Source organism: Anabrus simplex, chromosome 6 (assembly GCF_040414725.1).
Source record: "Anabrus simplex isolate iqAnaSimp1 chromosome 6, ASM4041472v1, whole genome shotgun sequence".
Classification (NCBI taxonomy): Eukaryota; Metazoa; Arthropoda; class Insecta; order Orthoptera; family Tettigoniidae; genus Anabrus; species Anabrus simplex.
The window spans coordinates 351,053,987-351,073,223 of NC_090270.1; the positions used below are offsets into that span (position 1 = coordinate 351,053,987).

The 19,237-nt window shown below is 39.4% G+C and overlaps 1 protein-coding gene across 7 annotated transcripts in view; it reads left to right on the top strand.

Moving 5' to 3' along the window:
* Positions 1–19,237, top strand: part of LOC136875818 (oocyte zinc finger protein XlCOF6) — a 299,457-nt gene that overhangs the window by 85,503 nt on the left and 194,717 nt on the right. For 6 of the 7 annotated variants that reach the window (XR_011018443.1, XM_067149431.2, XM_067149430.2 and 3 more), the window contains one exon: positions 9,803–9,849. The exons of the other annotated variant lie outside the window; for it this stretch is intronic. Coding sequence is in view for 5 of the 6 variants with exons in the window: in XM_067149431.2 (XP_067005532.1) it covers positions 9,803–9,849 (47 nt within the window). In the remaining variant the exon portion in view is untranslated. The remainder of the gene's footprint in view (positions 1–9,802; positions 9,850–19,237) is intronic. 7 annotated transcript variants of the gene reach the window in all.

A 19,237-nucleotide genomic window follows, 5' to 3' on the forward strand; every position in this document is an offset into this window, starting at 1 on the left:
AATGTTTCTATAACACCAATAAACAGTTCACTCAAAAGTGTAGAATATTATGTAACATCTTGGCGTAATTGAAAATACTAAAGGGATGAATTGTAAGTAGAATGGAATATACATAACGAAATTGGGCGCCACCAAAAAAAGATCCACAGGAACAATTAACTCTGTAGAGGATGAAAAAACTCCCTCTCCCAAGGGGACGGTAACCAGGCTGATGAGGCTCCTGTTATGTTTACCCCTGAAATTAAATTTGGGTAGCATGGCAGGTTCGTCCTTACTCCACTGATAAAAGATTTACTATCAAGTTTCACTCCATGAATTTACTCCCAAAATAAAATAAAATATGACAAACACCAACAATAATCATCACCTGATGAGACCAACTCGTCTTTGCCGTTTACAGAAGGCAAATATACAAACATCTACAAACAACCAACAGTAATCATCACTTGATGAGACCAACTCGTCTTTCATGTTTACAGAAGGGAAATAGACAGTCTTCTACAAACTACCAACAATAATTAGTTTCACTATATACATTTTATATGACATACCTCCAGGTAACAGTCCCACTGCACTGCCTACTGCTAGAAAAGAAAACCCCTTACCTAGTAGAGATAAGTACAACATTCTCTACGTACGCATACACCCTTCTTTACGAAGACCATCCGTAACCTTCTTCATACTCCTCTTCATCGATGTCTTGAGTCATACCAGCTTCCAGCACAGGTTAATGTGGCCCGTCACGTTTCTCCAGCTGAAGTACTGCATACTCAGTCGACAATTTCCTCTGTACACAACCACACATCCACTCCAGCATGCACCACCACACCCACTGCACATTATCTCATGGATGAAGAATACAATTTGACTTTTTATAGAATGCCCACATAAAACTTGTAAGCATCTGTAATTATAGAGTGCTCACTCTGTGTCGGATACTGAAGAAGAACAGAATAACACATTGGAAACTGCGCAAAATAGGTCCCTTGCACCGGTCTGAATGAGAATGAGACTCAGAGTGACTTACCGCACACGCACACGGACTTATATATATGCTTGCTATAGCGTCCGGTAGCAACGCCCTCACAGGCACATCTTCACGCATCACTCGGTAAACTCAACCTTGCTCGAGTGGCTGATGTGACATAAGAACGTATACTCATGTACTTCACATTGATGAATTCCATTCTTCAGCCTGGCCGTAGCCTGGGTTTCCAAGCCACTTTGTTGCTATACCTTCAACTGTCTTTACAATATAGTCACTGTTTTCCATGTTGCCCAGTCTTGAGCAATCTACACCGCCATGCCATGTGCAGACTCTTACACAAATTAAAGTTACATCATTATAAAGATACGCAGATACAAAATTCCCTACTACAAATTCTTGTGATATTGCGTTTTTACATTATAAATGAACAAAATTATATGGTTTTCATGAGTTTAATATTATAAATTATTTTACAAAAATTTCCTAACCTAAAAATTGGGGATCACACACTTGTGCAGTCACACGGTAGAATGTTCATGGAAACGAACATGCAATCAAATTGTGACATTTGACGAATAAAGAAATACACTTTCATGCAGTCGAATGTCAATGAAATCGACCTCGCAGGCAGATTTAAAGTACGTGGCACTCGGCACAAAATAGTTCATTTAAGTTTTCTAAGAATAGGTTCCTATGACTTGGTGATTATTTACAAGTTTATATAACACTGAGGGCATTGAACACTTAGTCTCGTTCACATGCTGGCCTCTTCACTAACACTTCTAGCTTTATTCGCACATAAAGTCTTTTACAAGATAATAGAATCATTCCGTATTGACGGTTTTCACTTTACAAAGGTGAAAAATGAGAGTATCCTCCTAATTCAATACAGTAAATATTCCGTCATTAGTAAAGTCTTTCCTAAGATTCAAATTCCATTTGAATAAACATAAATCCTAATGCACTGTTCTAAGTCTGTTATGTGTAGGAATGTTTCAATTATTTGAAAAATAGTCTTGGCTGGAGAAAATACAAGTCTGATGGCTCTCTTACGGAGTTATTTCAATCATCTTAGAGTGTTTGATACCTAAGAAATTACAAGTCTTACTGCCCTGTTCTGTGTTTATCAATTGCAACAATATTTATATTACCTGGAAGTACAAATTGTACAAGTATTCAATCACCTCGAAACGTTAATGGAAGTTCTGCCGCACTGTTCTCAGTTTAGGTTGATTGGCTCTAGAAATAAGTCAATAACATTGCTTTGTTCTATCCCCCCCCCCCACAACACTTCACGCTCTGGCCTGCGCAGGCCTGCAGATTACAAGAGGCCGTGTAGTCAGCATGACGTATCCTTTCGGTCGTTTTCTGGGTTTTCTAGACCGGTACCGCCATCTTATCGTCAGATAGCTCCTCAATTCTAACTACGTAGGCTGAGTGGACCGCAGAGCAGACCGCAGATCGAGATAAATATCCTTGACCTGCCCGGGAATCGAACCAGGAGCTCCCGAGTGAGAGGCAGGCATGCTACCCCTATACCACGGGGCTGGCGCTTTGTTCAACACTAAAGAAAATACAAGTTCTACCGTAACACTATGGGGTCTAAGTTCATTAATTGTAGAAATATTTCAATCTCTTCTCTTAATACATCGTGACGTGGACCTGCAGAAACCGACCGTCGGGTCTCGACCATGGGACCCTGTTGAAAATCTGCTCCCTTATTATAGCAGAGTTGTGTTAATTGCAGCTATTTTATTTAGTTTCACATCTTCTTTGCAGATTTTAATATACTTGGTGGGATTGAAGTTACGAATATGGTGACGTCATTATATTCTTTCCGTAATTCAAAGGAAAGTTATTCATGACAGAAGGTTTGGAATGTTCGATGACTGATACGAAATGCTGTCAGTTGGTACAATTTATTTACAAATGAAACACACATAACCTTGATCACTGCTGTCACAACAAAACAGTCACATCACAAACCACCATTTTGACGAAAGCCAATCGCTGCACCTGGAGAATACAACATTGGAACACAAATAAAGCAGTTGACTGCTTAAAAGCATGTCCACACGTGGTCACAAGCTTCACCATGACTCTTCAACCAATAACTTCCAACATGTTTCATGACATAACCTCACACACAATGCGATCTTATCATAATAATAATACAAATACTAACTGGATATAACACTTCATAGCTATACATACAAAAATAATAATAATAATAATAATAATAATAATAATAATAATAATAATAATAATAATAATAATAATAATAATAATTGTTACGGGGCTACCCGTGGATCAGCAGAGGTGAAAGAAGGTGCCGGGATGAATGGGTCTAACTACAAAGTAAAATTTAATTTAAAACTGTAACAAAGTTTATATTTTTCTCTCTTTAAAAAACAAAAAACAAGTAACAATGTAACGGGTACCGGTAGCGATAAAGAAGTCTAGGAAAGATGCGATTGGTGGTATAAACAGATTTTGGGCTTCAAGCCCTTGCTACCCAATTCCTGAGCTACACGCTCAAAATTACATGGCTCACCATTTATGCAAGGGCAGAACACCCCTCAAAACATGGAGCACTTGCTACCAATTTTTAACATCAAACCTCCCAGAGGCACTTTTACAACACTTGAAAAGAGCTGACATGCTCTCAGTTTTTCAAGCCTATCCAAGGCAATATCAAAACCTTACAATTACTTGCCATCAGGGTACAACTTACAAAAATGAAACAGGGGTATATTGTACCCAACCTACTGGGCCTTCATGGAACACGAATAATGGTTAAGTAAATTCCCCAAAACACCAAATAGAATGGAGGCGAGTACATGCACTCCTAGAACTGAATTCTAAAAACCTAGGGGGCACTAGGCCGATGACACAGGGACTGTTCCCAACCTATGGAGGTGACAAGTATAATAATAATTTTGAGGCCTTACGGAAAGGAAGAAAACCTGTTAAAAACGTAGTCATCTCAAACCAATATGCAGGGGAGCTCGAGAGGGTACGTCAATCTGTATCCCCGATTGACAGTTAAAGGTTTATGAAGCCGGCAGAACTTACATTCTAGAGAAGCTAGTTACATAGTAAATGTTTCTGACCTTTCCCTCAGGTTAAACTGTGGAGCTAGCAAAGAAATAAAGATGTTAATTGGACATTACCTTGCTGAAGACCTGCTGCCTAAAGAATGAGGCACCTCCGCCTCCTGCTTGACACACACACAAAGTTAGATGTTGATCAAATGGCTAAAAGACGTGAAAATCCGCTGTTTATAAACCCTCGGGGAAGGTTCGCGACCTTTCATGAATAATGAAGACACACCCACAGAATGTTATTGGTGGAGATAAAAGTTATACACAAAATCGAAGAAGAAACCTGTGATAGGCTGAAAATTAATTACAGAAATTAAGGATTGGCTGAATTCAAAACTGGCGGAAAGAAAAGATCAATATTGCCAACCCAAAAATGAATGAACGAAATTTAGTAAAGAAAAACTTATGAATACAAAATTTCTTCAAAAAGTTCTTTCACTTCGCACCAGGTTGCATGATCATAGTTTTTTAGTGGTGACATCTATGAGGAAAAGTTTAAGTAGGTCTACTTCCAAGTTCAGTGTTTCTCCTGTAGAGAAGTTCTTATTGGCGCAAGTTCGACTCGTTGGCTGAACGGCCAGCGTACTGGCCTTCGGTTCAGAGGGTCCCGGGTTCGATTCCCGGCCGGGTCGTGGATTTTAACCTTAATTGGTTAATTCCAACGGCACGGAAGCTGGGTGTATGTGTTGTCTTCATCATCAATTCATCCTCATCACGACGCGAAGGTCGCCTACGGGCGTCAAATAGAAAGACCTGCACCTGGCGAGCCGAACCCGTCCTGGGATATCCCGGCACTAAATGCCATACGACATTTCATTTCATTTATTGGCGCAAGATTTAAATGTGCGGCATAGAGGTGTACCTCCCGGTAGAATAATAATTAAAGGTCGATATCTGCATTAGTTACCTATGGTTGACAGAACATTGTTATCGCACTTATGTCAGCTAAGTTGAGGCAGGTTCGTACGTCATCCGCTTCACGTCACACACAGCTGGCTCGCTGCTGCCAGCCGCTCCTTTGATGTGCGGCGCATATTTTAAGTTCAAAATACATGGAATTTATTACTGGACCAGCGTTCCTGGTACAATATGAATTATTCGTTGAAATACAAATGATCAAGTACTCCAAGTAATAGGGACACATTCTTTCAAATATGTTTCCCTGAAATAAAATAGCAAAATGTACTCACGTTTTCGGCTTATAACTGGCCATTGTAGAGTGCAGCAAGTAATCCATGAGTTCATTCATCACAGTTTTGTCACGATTTTATACGAAGTTACACTGCACTGTTCAACACTGTCTACACTTAATAGCTTCCGCAAATGACTCGAGAAACTCTCTCAGGATGGTCACTGATAGTTGCCAGCAGCCATCACCGAGTGTACACTACGAGTTTATCACATTCCCCAAGCCAGAGCCGGAGTCACACTGGCATATACTTGAGCTGTTGGGTAAAGCCTGAAACAGGGAGACATACTGAGTGTCCTGCCGTTGGTCCTTTGCCATGCACACAATGCATCTCTTATTTGCATGTGGTCTTGATTTGGAGAGTGGTCTGAAATCTGGATATTGCCTTCTTGAGAACTCAATTGATAAATCAATGCATGCGGGACTCACTGATTTAATTGGCAAGGCTGCATTAGGAGTAGAGTTCGCATACGTCTAAAATAGTTTCTGCACAATTTGAATGCGAAACTCCAGCTGAATGAATTTTCCACAGAGGTTTTTGTATATCATGAAAGCATTGAACATCATAATGTCCAGTAGGTGTCTAAAAATCTTGTGGTAATACTTCTTCATCCCTTTCCTCACCCAATAAGGCCATCCCTCCCATTGAGTCATTGTACTCAGTACATGTGACCGGCTACTCTTTGGTTTCTTCTTTAACACGTTGAGTGCCAGACCGATTTTCATAGGATTGCCGTCTAGTGCCGTGAGCTAATAACATCGAGTTACTCCCTGGTGCCATAACGTTCACAGGCTTAACCAAGCAAATGATCGCTGATATGACGATGTATTTATGATATATTAGGTTAACTTATTATGTATATTAGGTAAAATATTGCGACCCCATATGGGGTCGTATTGGTCATTACGAACTGTACACGTACACGCGCCCCCATATGGGGTCGTACTTATACAGTAGTTACTGTCCCGACGCTCGGTCATACTTACATTTTCCTTTGCGGGGACGCGTTATATGCTGTTGATTATGATAGATATGTTATCTTGTTCATACTAGAGCCGTTAAAAAGTACGATCACCGATTTAAGGTCAGGAAATGTTTGTAAATGACGATCTTCCGATTTTAGGTTAGGAAATTTTCGTATAGAATATAGTTATACAAAGTAGTGAAAATCTTGTGAATTTGGTAAATTAGGATGTAACAGAATAATATTATAAGAAGAATTAGTAGTTACGGAATATTGAATAAGTATACAATTTTTTTGTATAACTTTCAATATGAGTAAGAGAAGCTGACAGCGCTGGTTGTGCACATGGGAAACCAGTGACTACATCGTAGAAGACGGTCATAATTGTTGCAACAGCTGGCTTGGAAACCTGGAGTACAGTGGGGAAGTGTGTGCTGAAGACTGTAATTCATGAATGTGGTTGAACGTGTGAGATCGATAGTTGCTGTATACTGGGTTCAAAATCACTGTAACTAAATACTTTGTCTACATCGTCATTGTCCGACTTGTTCGATATATCGTCCAGACAGTCTGCACTAAGTCTTTTACTGCTCGATTTACTCGTAACGACTTAAAGAAGAAAAGGAAACTCGCAGCACTGCACACTTCCATAAACAACCCGTGCGTGAGATAGACAATGACTTTGTCACCCCACAAAGCACTCTTGACGTACCCATATGGGGTCGCGCCAAAACAGGAATTGAGAAATGGAAGGTGGACTATGCACGTACTTTAAATAGACGACCAGCAGATGGCAGGAAGAGACTTTATACATCTTCGAAACACATACTTACTGCGCACCCAAATGGGTTCGCACAGTTCTCGATTTAGAACGAACGTACGACCCCATATGGGGACTTGGCTACTCTCACGTACCCATATGGGGTCGTATGGCACTCAACGTGTAATACAGTGCGCATTTCAGTGTCATGAATGCAGACGTCTCTCTTGTCTTTCCACTTCAAGGCCATGAGCTTGTTTTCTTAGGCAAAAACCACCTCCCCTTTTTACAACTTTTCTACACGACGTCCTTGGAAGAGTCTTTCTGTTGGTCTGACTGAAACTCATTGAGCTGATCAAAAAGGTCTGGGCTACTGTAAGAAATATGTAGAGCTATAAGAGATCCGATATTTAGAAGACTTTCAGCTAGAGCAAACACAACTTTCGAGGGGTTGGTATACTGAGAAATATTCACCCCACAAACCTCATGTACTAGGTCACTTTCCACACATATCCTGCTTTAGCCTCACATAATTTAAAAGATTCCATCCCGAAACGAACTTTCTTCTTTGGAATGTACATTTTCCATCCCAAGCGACGTTTCAAGAAAAGTAAACTTTCGTGAGTACATAGACGAAAAGAGTTCCGGGGATGCTCGCCCATCGTAAGCCTCGTTATGGTAGAAACATGAAAGTTTCACAAGAAGGGACATGGTGGGATAACCCTGAATAAAAACGATCCCAAATAATTTTATTTCTTACTGGGATTCCAGTCCCTCACACTGGTACCTGCTCTGCACAGTTCATCGTCTATGAAATGCTAAAATATTTTGTCCGATTCTGTTTTATTTAAAAGTTCGCCCTGAATTCCACTTTGGTATGTAGCTGGAAATCCTGTTACATCCCAGTCACTAGGTGGAGTAGGAGGCAAATCGCTCTCACTTGCCGACTCGCTACTCTCGTCGGAGCTCGAACTCGGCATCTAGGTAGCTTGGAGCATCTAATAGTGGGATAATTTCACCATTACATTGTAAACTGCAACCAACGTCCCGTAAATCATCACTCGGAAGATCTACGATTCTTTTGGACATGTTCACAACAAATAGGAAATGCTACATGTAGGATAAATCACCGGATATATTTATAAACCAACAAAACAACTTACGACAGCTGAAAACGTTTAAACGGACAGAGTTGACCGTGAGATAATGGGTTCAAACCCCACTACCGGCAGCTTTGAAGGTGGTTTCTGTGCTTTCCCATTTTCACATCAGGGAAACGCTGGGGTACTTCCCACTCCTTGCCCTTTCCATCATCCCCATAAGACCTATCTGTGCCGGTGCGAGGTAATAATAAGATGTACACTCACTAAAATCCCATATTTTATTATTTTACCGGGGTTGTATACACGGAATCTTAGGTGTCCTCTCCGGGCTAGCATCCTCTCATCCAGACGAATTTTCTGCTTGGTATTGTAAAGCTCTGTAAATCTGTCACACAGTTTCTGTAAAATAGGTGTAATTTTATATGATCTGTCAGTGCTGTGCCTGTATTCGCTGCTATCACTAAAGTGGAGAAACGATGGTTTGTGATAAAATAGGAGTGGGGACGTCCAGTACATTCTGAGCGATGCATCAAACCCAGGAATTGTCTCATTTCTGAAACCATCACTGGACATGATTCAGCTCTGGCATACAGATCTGTTTGCTCGCACAGGTATTCGAGAAATTCAGCCGTGAGAAATAGAGTTTTCTGTTTCAGTATTTAAAGCTCATTTAGCTCTAAATGCGATAGCAGGGGGGCGTTGTGCTTTCTGTCACGTGTCCAGGAGAATCTTCATCACTGTCACTTTCACGTAGTTCAGGAGTCTTCATTGAAGAGGATCTCAGCAATTTCATCAACAATTACAGTATGTTGTTCCTAAATGCCATGATTACACTTCAGAGCGTGACTATACACACGCTTGTACAATCACAAACCAACTACGTAGCTAGCTTGGCCAGCACTAGCCTTCGTTCAGAAACGGAATATAAATGCATAAGAAGGGAAAATCTCCAAGGCCATGTGGTTTCTGGTGAGTAGAAGTAAGCACTCATATTCTCATCTGTGTCGCACATATTTGTGACAGCTGCCGCGTAGGAACGGCTACAACTTGGATACGGCTATGGGCTTTGCTTAGCAACCCACTAAGTACGCAATGTATTGCGGGTTAGCTGGCTGCACATAAGAGACATATCAGCCGGCAGGTAGTTCCGGAGAGCAAATCAGTCCAGACAGACAGAACGGCTACAATTCAAGGTTATGCTAACTTGGATACGGCTATGGGCTTTGCTTAGCAACCCACTAAGTACGCAATGTATTGCGGGTTAGCTGGCTGCACATAAGAGACATGTCAGCCGGCAGGTAGTTCCGGAGAGCAAATCAGTCCAGACAGACAGAACGCCATCACAATCACGCTCAAAGATATGTAGAAATGTATAAACATTTAGATTTGGCGTATATGATGATATTCAAGTCATTCAACTTCCGGTTCAAGTAGCATTCTGTCATCATATGTTTTCATTACTGTACACCGTGCTAAGCATTGTCACGTTCATTTTGAATCGCCCCGTATATATATAAGTTAAGCTGTTGCGTATTTGGTCTCCAATTTTAAAGTCAGTCATTCATTGAGCAAATGTCTGCTGTGGATCCAATTTAATCAGTCATACAGATGTTTGTTAGTCCTTACTTTCATTTGTTATTACATTCTATTAACTGTAGGTGATAAGTTTCTATTGGAACTTCTTTTTTTACAGGATGGAAAAACTGAGGCTGATGACATCATTGAAGATCCTTCAAATAGGTAAGTCTTTACCCACTAGTCCGGCTCTATGTCTAGCCTTTGGTCACAGGGGTCCCGGGTTCGATTCCTGACAGGGTCGGGATTTTTAACCATAAGTGGTCAATTTCTCTAGCACAGGGTCTGGGTGTACGTGTCGTCTTCATCATCACATTTCATCCTCGTCAAGACGGAGCAGGTCGCTTACGGGCGTCAAATCAGAAGACCTGCACCTGGCGATGTCTTGGGACACTCCCGGCCCTAAAAGCCATACACCGTTTCATTTCATTACCCAGTACAGATGTACTCTTTCTTTATACAGAGCAAGATGGGATGGCGGACTGATCACGAGGCTGTATGTGGCGCTGGCCATGAGAAAACCTCTACCAAGCCAACTAGGGCATCATATCATGTATTAAATTACAAAAAAATATTTGATTTGTCATCCGCTGACTTGGTATTGATGGTGCAGATATCGGGGCTTATCAAGTGAATCTCTAGTGACTGAAATACCGAACAAACACATTGGCACTAACTAGTTTCGATAGTTTTCATAGATGCTGAGGTGCCAGAATTGTGTCCTACAGGAGTGTTATTTTAAGTGTCACAAGGCTGACGTCACCTTCAATGACACCGAGCCGTATTTTCGGTAATAGCGATGCGCCCAAATCTTTTTCATATCTTCTTTCTTGCCTATACATGGCTTTCTAGGTACTTAAAGTAGCATATTTTAGCAGAATGAACTTGCAAAATATCACAAAATCTGATTTATTGCATAAATTTCATAAATAACCATGAAATATACCCCATTTGATACGAAAAATACGAAATATTATCGAAAAACCTCTTCAGTAAATGTTTAAAAGCTTCTGTGAATTTAACTATTGTAGATTCCTTTTCAGTTCTTTGATAGTACTGGATATTTTCTACACAATCGCACACAATGCAATGCGCACTGTGTACCAGAAGTACGTGTAACCAGTTCTGTGATCTATAAGTCAATCGATAAAAATCTATATCTGTTATTGATTACAGCAAATGGCATTTTGGTCGCAGCAAGACCCCTCGTAGATACAGCAGTTCGCATTATACTCTTTGGCAGTGCAAGTTCACTACTTTACCCCGTCTGCGTCCAGGTCGACGTAAAGGATTCCCAGCCAGCTTCTGAGGGACTGTCATAGTTTGGTTCGATTTAACGTGGAATCTAAAAATGAACGACTTTCTGACGTATCGAATACTACATCATCAATTTCAATCTTTGCCATGGACGTCTCCATCCGACACACCTTGGCAATGATATCCTACTCGTATGTGCGAAACCTTATTTCTAGATAACTTTCTAGATAACTTATTCTATCATAATCCTTATAAATAATATGTGAAGTTAATCGTTACTTCTAATTATTTATTAAACAATGATTTGAAAAAAAGAATAGGAAGAGAAAACTGTGGCTCTGTATGTACAAATTATTTTCTGTGATAAAATAAACTGAAACGCTTACTCTTCATTTGTACAACTAGGGTACATATCTTACATTCTGCCTGCTTCAAATGCATAATTGAAATGGGTTAATTTCTTCTTTAATATGTGTTCATATGAGTTAAACTGGTCAGTAATCGTCTAAACCTGACAACTTGTGAAAATTTAGATTTTATAATTCCACCTTTACAATACTGTAATTGTCTTTATTACAAAGACTACATTAAATTACACTCGTGAAACATGTTTCGTCCTCTTATAGGACATCTTCAGTCACAAATACAAATACATTACATTAAAAATAAGGCGAGGACACATTAAAATAAGTAAATGCAAGGTCTTTGTATACTGTGACGCGGCATGATAGCGTCTTGTCAATCTTCAATGTTAAAATGATGCGGTGTGAACGTGATATGAAGCATGAAGTCCAATTAAAATCATATGTTAAAACTGTTGTTCAAAACAACGAATTGTCAGTTATAAAACACCGTAAGTGGCTATGCAAATAAAATTATGTGCATATTGTACATAAAACAGTGTTGTGGTGATGCCTCATTATGATAGATTTCTTGATTAGGAGGTGGAGATATATTGATGCAAGTTGAACCTGATTATGTGTTGACAGTAGGGCCCTAAAAAGAAAAAGAAAATATGAATGAACTGAAGAATAAAATGCCGTTAAAATGTGAACTAAGTGCCCATCCCGTCACTCACCTTGCCCGTCCTACATCGACCACTACACCTCAAGTGTTAAGGCTAACTGAGCGACGTCCTCGAAGGTCGTTGATGACTGACTGTGAGGGGAGGTTGAGAGGAATTTGGCGTAAGGGAAGAGGCGTGAGATGACGTATTACTCACGCGCCTTCGTGAAAAGAATTTATTGATTAACTCCTCGAAAAGTATATTGATATCCTGAGATATCTCATTAAGATTATAAGTCGGGTTGCATTTTTGATCAATATTTATAAAGATGTTTTCTAAAATATTCAATAAATTTCCTTTCTTACATAAGTGGAGAATTTGAAGGTCTTGTTGTATGCCCGTGAATGTGTGATTGGTATCGTCCATATGAGCACCGAATACTGAGAATCTGCCGTACTTTGACGCATTAACATGTTCATTATACCTGATGTTAAAATTGCGGCCTGTCTGTCCAATATAATTGGCGGGACACTGCTGGCACTTTAATTTGTGAACACCTGATGCCGTTATTGATAGTGTGCTGATGGAAGAGAAGATGAGTGTTGTTATTGGTTGTTTTAAAAGAAACTTTCATATTAAGTTTCTTGAAAACATTCGTGATTTTGTATATTTTACTGTGACTATAAGTAAAAAGGGCGTAACTATCTTCTTTCTTTTTGGTATCCTTGGTTAATGTGGAAAATGATTTTTCTCAATTTTGCTAATAATTTTATCTACAAATTGCCTGTTGAACCCGTTTCTTTTTGCTATGAAATAAATAGTATCCAATTCATTTTTACGATCTGCTTCTGACATGGGTATATTATAAGCTCTATAAATTATACTACAAAAGGAGGCTCTCTTATCTGCTGCCGGGTGTACGGAATTTTGTTTAATTACGTTTGCCGTTTGAGTAGGTTTCCTAAATATTTTAAACCTAAGATTATTAGAGTCATTAATAATTGTAATGTCAAGAAAGTTTAATGCTTTATTATTTTCACTTTCGAAAGAAAATTTAATCTGCGAGTCCATGTTGTTTAATTGTTCTAATACCTCCTGTACATTAGTAATGCTATGGTCAATTATTGTAAACGTATCATCTACGTATCTCAACCAGCTTATTATTCCTTTAATGTTGTTCATTTTCCTATTTTCAAGAAAATCCATATACATTTCCGCCATAATTCCCAAAGCTGGAGCCCCCATAGGAAGACCTTCCTGTTTATATATTTGACCGTTGAAGGTAAAGTAATTATTAGCGACGACGAACTCCAAAATATTAATAAAATCAGCTATCTCTTGCCTACTCAAATTACTGTATTTAAGTAGATTATTCTTTACAAGATGTAACGTTTTTGATACTGGAATATTCGAGAACATATTCTTGACGTCGAATGAATACTCTTATGGTTTGATTGCAATACGATCGCAAAATTCTTTGGAATTCTTAATAGACCTATTACCGTGAAATCTATAATGTTTTTTTAAGAAATTGTGTAAATTTGGACGACTTAGATATAGGGCTCTTTCTGAAATTAATGATGGGTCTTATAGGTACCTTAGCCGTCGGAATACCCGGGTTCATATTAATAAGTTTTTGAGATTCTCTTTCATTAAGGATGAAAGAAGATTGTTTAAGAAGTTTCTTTAAGTTTCTGTGGATGGTATTCGTCGGGTCTTTATTTATAATTTTGAATGAATTCTCTGCGAAAAAGGTTTCGGTTTTCTGTATGTATGATTCTTTATTCATAATGACCGTCTCATTCCCCTTATCCGCCTTAGTCACAATCAAACCATTCTCCTTAATTTTCTGTTTCAATGAAGCTATTGTTTGGTTATGATGTGTAGAAACTCTATCTTTGTTATTATTTATTAAATTAGAAAGTTTTTTCTTTGTATTAAATCTCGTGTCTGGTTCTATATCGGTAACTTTTGTATTGCACTTTCAGCTTCCGCCGTGATCGTGATCGCGTCTTTAAGTTTAAATTGAACGGGCCAATTGAATTTGGGACCTTTCTCCATAACACTTATTTCGGACTTATCAAAACAAGTCTCTGAAAGATTAATAACCGGCTCTTGAAATACAGGAATGCTTGAATGAGTCTGATTATTATGAAGAGGGAGAATCAGTCTCAGTTCTCTTACTATTGCGCCTAAGTGTATTAGTTTTGTTGACTAACTTGTTCTGTTTATCCACAAGTAGGTAAGCGATTTTATCATTTACGTAATTTTGAAACGAACTCTATTGTAATGGGGCAATGGAGGCAGGCGCGATGAGATGGGCCTCGTATAACTGAGTGTTAAGTAATGCTTTTTTCCTGTAAAGAAATTTAATTTCGTTCCTGATCCATAGAATGTTGGATTTATATTGTGTCTTTCTATGCCGGTACGACAATACATTCTTGTTTTGAACCGATTTTAAAAAAATAGGGACAAAATTAGGACAGATGAATAACGTGCAATAAACCTGACAATTTTTAACATTCTGAACCTACTTTTCTTATTGATTCTTGGTCTATTCCTCTAAGCATCATATTAAACTAGTAGCATATCATCAGTACAACGTTCTACTTAAGGTATCATCTAGTTAGATTGTCCAGTCTGAACCTAATCTGATCTACATTATTTAGATCCGAAGTTTAAATCTGAATTTTGTTCATTATCTGGAATCTTACTATGACCTCCGTTGATTTCTTGGGTTTATGAATGCTCTGACCTCCCTGGGGCAGACACCCCCATAAGAGCATGGGGTGCATCCACAGAGTGTGACATACCTTGAACCCCCTGAGTCAAATAAAGAAGCAACTGAAATCAGTCACCAAAATGGAGAATTAGTTTTATACCTGAAGGTACACTTCATCCCCGTGAATTTAAATGAAGTGCCTTCAAGAACGCTATCATATAAAAATTAAAACGTCTTGTACAAGAAGTTGGGGGACTTACAGTGCAACCTTGGATTGCGTGCATAATTCCTTCTGGCAACTTGCCTGTAATCCAATGCACTGGTATATCAAAGCAAATTTTCCTATAAGAAACAATTGAAACGCGGGTGATTCATCCACAACACAAAAATAACATTTCTAGAACAAAATATAACCTAAGCAAATTAAATTGCAAAAGTTGCGAGAGGGAGACGACAGATGGCATCAGTGCTGTCTGTTGGCTTACTGGAATTGTTTTCTTTTCGTGCAACTTTAACAAGGAACTTGTCCAATGACGCTTGCTTTTTCCTCTTTGTGAGGATTTCTTAAAAATGTGACATTGCATTGTCATTGAACAGATCCATCGCTCGCACTGCTACAGCGTTATTCGAGTGGTGTTTTTCTACAAAACTTTGCACCGTTTCCCACATTTTGCACTTCTCCCGAATCTCAGTTGAAGTGAGAGGTTCCATTGACTTTTCCTCCCCTTCTCCGGATGAGATCCCCATAATCTCCTTTTGTTCGCGATTCAGGTCCATCAGTTTGTTGGTGGTGACTTCCTGTCTATGTTCTTCCACCAGCTCTTGAATGTCCACGTCATTCACCTCCAGCTCCATGGTCTTCCCTAAGGACACAATTTCATCGACAATCGGCAGCTCATTGTCACCTACAATCCCCTCCAAGTCACGTCCAAGTACACAGTCAGGCCACAGCTTCTCCCAAGCAGAAGTGAGAGTTCTCTTGGTGACCCCATCCCAGGCTTAATCGATGATCTTCAGGCAGTTCAGGATGTGGAAAAGGTTTCTCCCAAACTCTCGGAGCGTAGGTTTGTTCCTTCTGTCACTTTGAAGCATCGCTGAAATAGTGCTTTGGTGTATAGCTTCTTTAAGTTTGTGATGCATAGGCTGGAGTAGTGTCGTCCTCAAGGCCTGGAGCACTGTCCGTAACCAGCAAGACTTTGAATGACAGTTTATTCACTACAGGACTAAAGATCTCATTCATTCAACGAAGAAAATACGAGTGACCCAAGCCTTAGTGTTGGACCTCCACATAACATTTAACTGGCTCTTCTGCACCTTGCGTTTCCGGAGGCTCATGGATTATCGGAATGATACACAAGCAGGTCCGCTCGCATTGGCACACATTAACAGGATTAAACGGTCTTTGATAGGCTTGTGTCTCTCTTCTGCTGTAATGTAGGTCCTTCGGCATCTTGTGAGAGTGTCGAGCCTCCCCAACAACCTTTTGTACTGGTAGTTAGGTAATGTGGAGTTCACTCCTGCACTGAGCCACCTGGCGTGATTGCTCGCAACGAGGAGCCGGTACGGGGATGTATCCCTGTTAAACTTGCAGTTGACCTTCTACCGTTACCTTAACAATATCATTTTGGTGAAAGCTTCTTCTGGATTCTTCGTAGCGAGATTAGTTTGTGGCCTCGTGGTAATCTCGACCAACAATGACCAGGTTTGGATTTTCTAAAATGGAGTATCTAACAAGGTACGTAATGGTGCTATTATTTCTTTCATTCCCCGTGAAGGAAAGTTTAATCTACTTTCATCTGGATATGAATAATAATAATAACAATAATAATAATAATTTTTTCACCGAATTCGGACTTCGCGTCGTGCGAGTTAGTGAGATTCGGAAAATGGGTTCTTCTAACTAAATATTCTTCTGAGCGTGGAAAATGCACGGTGGACTGGATTAGAAAATTTAATTTCAAAATTTATAATGTTCATTTCTGGGCAGTATTGTAATATTTTTGGTGTGAACCAAGGTGGCGGGTATTGAGCTTACCTGCTTTCTCTTGGGGTTTTCTGTTCGTAATTCTGTGTAACATTCCGCTCTATTTGGTATGCATTATTTCTGCTGTGGTTTTCGGGTTATTTTCCTTGCTACTGTTTATTCTCCTCCTAGCTCTGGAAGGAGGCCTTGCGTTTTGTTTGCCTGTTACCGTGGCAACGTCATGTTGCCGGTATTGTTGTTGGAAATTGAATTAAGTAAACCGATACGCGGCTCGTGCGTGGTTCTCTGATAATATTTTTGTTGGGTGGTTCTTGCTGACTACTTTTCTTGGTTAATTCTTTTTTTGCCAAGCTTTAAGTATGAATTACCTTTTCGCTTGATCGGGGCGGGTGTGTAAACTTCTACATTAATTATTTATTGATCTTGGAAACAGCCCCTTGGTGGACATTGTATAAATTACTCGAGGTGACGAAGAGAAGCGTTCTGCTTAGTATTTAACTGAACTATAATCTTGTTTACTGAAAATAGTAATTTACTTGGATAATTAGTTTTACGTGATCGATCATATTTTATATTACCTATTAATTATTTCTGGTAGAAAGGTACGGAGGTCAACTTTGTCTTTTTCCCTAATTCATTGTTTTCCAATTACTTATTTATTATTTGTTAAAAGAATACCAGCATTTTTCTTATTTAATGATTTCTAATCTTTGTTAATTATCAGCCAATCGATATCAGAATATTTTCTGATTAATTTAGTTATTGTTAATTTTCTTATTTACATTTAACCTTTTCCAAACATCACATTGATAGCAAAATCGCCGTTCAATTTGGAGAAGTCTACAACTTATTATCGTGTCTCGACTGTTGATACATTAGATAGCGCTGCATTTCTCGATTATAATCTAATCTTTCTTGCTTGATTGTAACTGGCATTAGGAGAAGGGACCTGTCTTTATAATGAAAACCCTCCATCTTTACTGTGAATGGCAGGAGCGAGGTGAGCCTGCCGTTATAGTAGAAACTCCCAAACTCGATTGTGATTGGCAGTATGAAGTGTGGTCTGCCACTGTCAACAAAACTTCCCCAATGCCTACCTTATATCGGAAACGACATACCGCTTTCTTCCCATTTTTGTGAGTTGGCCATGCGCGTAGAGGCGTGCGCGGCTGTGAGCTTGCTTCCGGGAGATAGTAGATTCGAATCCCACTATTGGCAGCCCTGAAGATGGTTTTCCGTGGTTTCCCATTTTCACAGCAGGCAAATGCTGGGGCTGTAACTTAATTAAAGCCATGGCCGCTTCCTTCCAACTTCTAGACCTTTCCTATCCCATCGTTGCCACAAGACCTATCTGTGTCGGTGCGACGTAAAGCCCCTAGTAAAAAAGAAATCTTCCCATTTTTTCTTGGATAGCGCTCAGTGACATGCAATTTAATATAATCTTACTGCCTTTACTGTAATTGGTAGAGAAATCTGTATACGATGAAGAATACCATAGCGAAGGAGGGTATATATTTGCTGGTATGATTATTTATGTGTGCTTTGGATAGCTGAAGGTGTTTAGTATTTAGGAAGATGTGAGAACGCTGCATGGCGGATGTGTAACGTGTTGATTGTGACAGGCGGACGCATTACCCCCTACACCGCGGGGCCGCCGGGTGACAGGCGGACGCATTACCCCCTACACCGCGGGGCCGCCGGGTGACAGGCGGACGCATTACCCCCTACACCGCGGGGCCGCCGGGTGACAGGCGGACGCATTACCCCGGACTTGACGATGTTTATGAACAATCCTTGTCTCACTCAGTCGTTGTTACGTAAACATTGGTGTGAGTTTCTTTCAGTTATTTTATTTTGCCACATATTCTCATGGCATCATTGGTAACTGTCACAGATTATATCGTGAATAGGCATGGCAAGACTTCTTTTGCTTTGACGGCTTTGTTTCTGTAAACTTGAGTAAGTATTTTGAAAGCTATTAGTTGTAATATGAATGTGGTTCAGTGTGTTATGAGCCAGTTTAAAATTGATTTTTCACTTAACTAATTTTATTACGTGAATTTATGGTGATTTAAAGGTATATGGTTATTGTCGAGTGTTGTTAATGGCAGTATATTGGATCTGGTATATTTATATTTGTCTGAAGCCCTAGCAATGTGTTGATTAATTATAAATTATTATTATTTAATGAACTACTGCATGTCCTTAAATATTATTTATTGTCAGGGAGGCCTCTGATGAATGTGTGATAGGTTCTGAAAAGCTCGATGTCACAAGGTAAATACAGTTGGTTTAGAGGTATTTTAATTTTAAATCTTAGGTTGTAGATTGATTTTGAAAATTAATTATTTTAAAATTAGATTATTCGCTCTAGTGTTGACTTGATGTAACATGGCGTGATGCACACCAACATCAAGATTGTTAATTTAATGTGCATTTTCATGGAAATAATGTTTTTCTTTTGAATTTACTGTCACATTTTCATCCTCTTTAAATATCTCTACATTATTCTCATATTTAATCTTTAGCATAGTGTACATCCTGTATGGTAGCAAACCTGTTATTTCCCCACCTCTTGTGCTCC